Source organism: Toxorhynchites rutilus, chromosome 2 (assembly GCF_029784135.1).
Source record: "Toxorhynchites rutilus septentrionalis strain SRP chromosome 2, ASM2978413v1, whole genome shotgun sequence".
Taxonomy (NCBI): Eukaryota; Metazoa; Arthropoda; class Insecta; order Diptera; family Culicidae; genus Toxorhynchites; species Toxorhynchites rutilus.
This window is the reverse complement of record NC_073745.1, coordinates 335788927-335794926: the sequence shown is the minus strand read 5'-3', so window position 1 is coordinate 335794926 and position 6000 is coordinate 335788927. Positions and strand designations below refer to the sequence as shown.

Here is a 6000-nt window from a genome sequence, read left to right as displayed (position 1 = left end):
TTGCTTTTAACCGCCCTATCAGCAACAGCTAGGTTTTCGTTTACGAAAAACCTGTCCTTCGATTTGAATCCCAGTGAGTTCAGCGTTAACGATCTTGATCTCATGTACTTAAAATAGAAGTCATTGCGTTGATTTGAGATGGCGAATTGCAGCAATATTAAGTACGATTTCCCCGGTTGCATGGTTGCCTTGTGTAAACGACGAATATCCACAGCCGGAGCAGCAGCGTAAGTGAGTTCCAGAGCATGGCAGCATTTCTCAAAATATTCCATAAGATTTTCGCCCTGCACGATTGGTACTCCACTGTTGAGAAGATCATTCCGATTCAGCGAACTTGTGAGATTTTTTTCGGTGTGCTGTATACTCTCTTTGTTATGGTTCACACAACAGCTTAAATCGGCGACAGATTTTTCCAATGTACTATAAACTTGTTCCAGGTCCTTCTTAATTTCCATTTTGAGATTGTTAATTTCAGCGTTCATCTGTTTTGAGAGTTCATCCTTCGTGGCGGAAAGCTGCTCGGATATTCGAGTAGCTAACTGGGAAATAGTCATATCATCGTTCTCACTGTTTGCCGCTTCATCAGGTTTCATATTGGTACCGCATTTAACGACATTTCTCCTTGTGCTCATGTTGGCTGAGATGATGAAATTCTTTGAGGTACAATAGGCGGGATTTAATTTGATACTCTCAGCTTTTTGTTGACGTATTATTCAGGAATAAAACCAGCTCGTTTTAACAGATTTACAGCGATATCTGGTCGTGACAAAACTTTCACAAGACGACTGATTTTACACTTGACTGACAGAATCACACTTGAAGAAACATACAACATATTTCCACACTTTTCAAGCTATTTGCGCCAGCTACCAAAATTCTAGCTGCACTTCATTACCACCATATTGCAAATAAAAAATATTTGAAGGTATTGATAACAAAAAATAAACTTGGGCGAGGGTGTATCCGGAATCATTGACCTTTTTTGCAGAAAAAAAATAACTCTGAATTCAAACGGTTCAAAAAATTATGATGTACTGAAAAGTTGTTTTAGAATTCACTGAAATTTATGAAAAAAAACATTTAAAATGCACCATCAAAAAATCTTATTCAAAAATTTAATTCAATATTCTAAATTCACTAAGGGCGAGTCCTAAATACAGCTATCAAAAGTGTTTCGATTCTGGATTGTTCGTTGGAAAAAGTGTATAACATCTGAAGGAACCTGTTTCAAAGGTGATAATATAAATTGAGCTGATAAATAAAGCATTTTCTTTAAAAAAAAAACAAATTCCAGATATACATTTGACAGAACGTAATTTTTCGTATTATATTCACAATACTAAGACTTCAGACGAAAGTAATCATGTCGGAAGCAATAAATCCCCATCGTTTACCACTGTCAAGCGATGATGAAACGAACTTAATCCTTAAGACGTTAAGACGTGAAATTCGTCTAAAACAGTTATTGTCGTAAAACGTGGACAACGTACAGAAGCCAATTATGCAAGATCGTCATGTAATATGGAATATGTAATCATGTAATATGGAATATGGAATTTAATCGGGAAAAAGACGTGTCCTCGTTGGATCCAACATAATCTGTCAAAACCTTAATATCTCTTGTTACGTACGGTCACGTTTTGGTATGTAATAATTTCTGTTTGTTATTAAAAATATGAACTAAACTGCGTGGATAACTATTCCTGTCGACAGAAGAAGCTGTTGATGCCTTTAACAAGCTACAAGTTTTGGAGATGTTTTCAGAAGAAAGGAAAAATGCTTTGATAAATGTCCTGATCACAAGCAAAATCTTATAGATAAAAAAAGGTGTTGAAAAACAGACCAGTTAGTATCCGCGATGAATTACAGTTTTGACGTAGGACTACGTCTAACCGGAAGATATAGGGGGTGAAATGGAAATCTAGGCACTGAACAAGTAGGAAAAAATGCAAGATTTGGAACGCTTATAACTCGAGCCTTTCTCAATAGATCGCAAAGGTTTTTGCATCAATTGATAGGAAATATATCTACGCGTCTATCATAACATTTCATTTTTCTTGAGATAAATAATTGAATAATTGTGAAATATCAAGCATTGTCAAAATGCACTATGTGCCCATTTTTTATTGGTCCATTTTGTGCTCCTCAAATCGTACCGACCAAAACGGGCAAACAGAGCAGCAGCGAAATAAAATGAAGCACGATTGCAAGGAAAAAGAAAAAAATGAACGAAACATCGGTCGCAGTCTCACACATGCGTAATTCTCGAGCCAGCCAGTCAGCTTAAAAATCCCCGCTCCGCTGCCGTAACGATCATTCTCATTCAAACTGTTCACCACATCGGTTCGTATCACAACACATCAACAAACCAACCCAAGCAGCCATGTCTGGACATGGTAAAGGAGGAAAAGTGAAGGGAAAGGCAAAATCCCGCTCGAACCGTGTTGATCTGGAGTACCCCGCAAGGGTAGCTAGGCCGAGCGCGTTAGTACCAGTGCACCAGTCCACCTAGCCGGCGTTATATAGTTTCGGCCGCCGAAGTGATCGAGTTAGCTGGCAAAGCTGCTCGCGACGATAAGAAAACCCGCATTCGGAACAGAACACATTCGGTTCGGTGGACATCAAGACAACAACAGGCAGTTGCAGCGAGTGGCAAACGCAATCGCAAAACGGCATCAGGTAGCAGAAGAAAAAAGTTTGTTCTTTATACAAACTGCTTTGGTGGCAAATCCAGAATAAGGCGGCATCGAGGGCGTTCGAAATGGTTTTTTTCAAAACCACGAGTACTGAGTTTTCTAAATTGGAACCATTCCATAAAACAAGGCGCTTTTCAGGGCCATTAAACCTTCCAAAAAAGAGTTTAGGAAATACAGTTCAATGCTTTCTAAAACATTATCCAAAATAATAATAAAACACAAATTGATTTTTTCATCATTTGTTTGCCAGGATCTGATGAGTATGTGAATTTGGCAGTTGTTCTGAGCTTATTGATTTTCACCAATTCTTAAATTGCTTCTAGATTGAAAGTAAGCATGTAATGCGACATATTTAGTTGGAAATTTTTGTAAACATAGAGTTCGGGGTCCAAATTATGACCCCACATTGAAAGTCGACACTGTACCACTGTCATCGCAAATGTTCAATTACAGGTTAAAATTACCTCCAATCCGATACTGAGTGGTGGTAATGCGACGTGCCATTGAATGTAATTTACTGTAAAATATGTCACAAGCTGGATGGGAAGACATTTTCCAACTGTGAAAGCTGTGGCGAGTGGCAAATGCAATCGCTAAACAGAAAGGTTTAGCCGAACAAGATGGGGATATCGAGTGATAACAAAACAAAAAACTCTTTAGATTGAAGATAATTCTGTGATCCTGAAAAGGACCCTTTTTAGCCTGCATGTGAATCCAACGAGCGAACAAATCGTAATGAATGTATTTTTTTGTCATCACTCCCTTTTAACGCTCATTCGTTCGTCTCGTTGGACTCGCCCCTCTGGCTGAGTCTGCCGATTTGTCTCTATCCTGTGAGTGTGTACCGCTAGAGTATAAAACACGTGGACCCCAAAAAAATATCTTATTTTCTTTCAAACCGTAAACCCGTGTGGTTGTACGGCATCGGCATCGTGGGCGTAACAAAGGAGGACAAGTTAAGGGAAAAGCAAAGTCTCACTCGAACCGTGCAAGTCTCCAGTTCCCTGTTGGTCGCATTCACTGATTGCTCCGCAAGGGTAACTAGGCCGAACGGATTGGTGCCGGAGCACCAGTATACCTAACAGCGATTATAGAGTTTCGGCCGTCGGAGTGCTCGAGTTGGCTTGCAAAGGTGCTCACGACAATCAGAAAACCCGCATCAAGAACAGAGCAGCTTCGGTTCGGCGCTCATCAAGGCAACAATTAGTTTCAGTGAGTGGCAAAGTGTTTCTCCGGCACGTCGCATTAAATGTAATTTACTGAACAACATGTCACAAGCTGGATGGGAAGAAATTTTCCAACTGTGAAAGCTGTGGCGAGTGGCAAACGCAATAGCTAAACAGGAAGGTTTAACCGAACAAGATGGGAATATCGAGTGATAACAAAAACACAACACCAAAGGTTCTTTTCAGAACCATCAACATATTCATAAAGAGTAAACAGTAAACTAATCCATTTTTCAGGTAGATAGGTAGGTATTCACGTAGGAGAAGAAAATAAAACAATATATTTAAAATATATATTTAACAAAAGCTGTCCCCTTTGTATAGTCCTACGTCACTCCGGTTATGTCCCCGACATTACCCACCCGTCTTTTTTTTTCAAATAAATTTGTTCAGGAGTGCGTTTATTTCAAAACTCAACAAATGAGCAAACCGAGAGGAGCGATGTAAAGTTTTCCCACTTTTCAAGCAGTTTTTGATATCCATCTTTAAAAAAACAGAGAGTCTTTTGAGGAAAAACTATGAGTGGAATTGCAAAATTTCATCCTAAAAATACTGACCCATTTCCCACATCAGTTTTAGCTGTCAAAGTCATACATAAGCAAAATATTGTAAACAGGTTTTTAGCTGCCTGAAACATCATAGCATTATGAACTACTTTCAACAGCCGGAGATCTTAAATCGGATGGAATAATTTGCACTCCAAACAGATATATGTTCACTGTTTCATAATGAAAAATATTTGTGAATGAACCAAGACGATATTGATCGATTTTACGCAGGATCACTAAAGCTGGAAATAAATCATTGAAGAAAGCAGAAACAATAATAATAAAATTCGATTTTCTGGAAGCAAACAACATTTTGCTTCGATTCTTCGTGGAATAGTTCCATTAGAATCCAGTAAGATTTTCAATGTGTTACCGTGATACATAATCCATTCTAATCACTAATCTAGTCTTCGTCAACGCAGTGCGATTTGGCACACAAAATTCTATTCGCAATATAAACATCTCAAAACACACTTGGCATCAACAAATAGAATCGTAGATCGCGCTAAACATTCTTCTCGATCGTTGTTTTAACTTAGCAATATAGAAAATATTAGCATGAATTTGACAATTTTACAGTAGACTAACTAATGCTAACTAAAAAAAAAACAAAAAAATATCAAAACATATTTTCGTAAGTGGCTGCAAAAAGATAAATGATAAATATCCAATGCATCGTTGTTCGCAAAAGATTTATTTACTTAGGACTCGAATATACATGTTATTTATGTTCGATGAATGCGGAATTGTATTATTTCCCCCCTGAATGATGAGATGTTTTTTTCTCTTCTTCTCGCTCATCTTATTCGGAAGGGTCAATGGCCTAGATTAGCGGACGGCATTTCCAGCGCATCTTCAAAACAAGTTGATTTCCCTCTTCGGCCTCCCTTTTCACCGCCACCGCTAGCCGAGCCTTCGGCTCGCCTCTCGAACATAACAACTCATCATATTTTGTTACTGTCCACAGATCACGCGAGTGAGACATTCAACTCTCAACGAAATGCCTAATCGATGCCTTCTTTCTTACGCGCTTTCAAATCACCAACCCTCGCAACCATCGACATCATCCGCAGCAGCAACAGCATCATCATCAGCATCAACATCGTCGGCAGCAGTAAAAAGCCACACACGGAAGATGACTGACCCATCCATCCATCCAACACGATCCATTCAACCAGTTTGGGAGATGGGCAACAAGTTCACGAAGAAGCCCAACGAACAGCACTAGACGAAAACGCGTTTCGACTTAACACATTCTAATCCCATCAAGGTTATGGAACAAACATGAAACGGTACCTCTAATTTCTTCAACCGACCACGAACTGTGAAATCATTCTCTCCGCTGGGGTACAGTTTGAGGGGACGCCCCGCCGTCGTCGATCTCTACCGCTAGCCGCCACTGGTCAATCCCGTGAGTGAGTGTGTAGAAGATCTATGCTTACCCATACGCGACGGCGATCGATCGTTCAAAGCAAGCATAAATCTCTGTGCCTCCTCCTATGGACCATGAATGAGATGACCCAAACCCGA

General features: G+C 39.5%; 1 protein-coding gene across 1 annotated transcript in view; it reads right to left on the bottom strand.

Annotated features, from left to right (window-relative positions):
- Positions 1-4230: 4230 nt before the first annotated feature.
- LOC129770993 (putative alpha-L-fucosidase) overlaps positions 4231-6000 on the bottom strand; it is a 442537-nt gene continuing 440767 nt past the window's right edge. Inside the window, exon 5 of the mRNA XM_055774221.1 lies at positions 4231-4294. Coding sequence (XP_055630196.1) covers positions 4293-4294 — 2 coding nt within the window. The 3' untranslated portion in view covers positions 4231-4292. The remainder of the gene's footprint in view (positions 4295-6000) is intronic.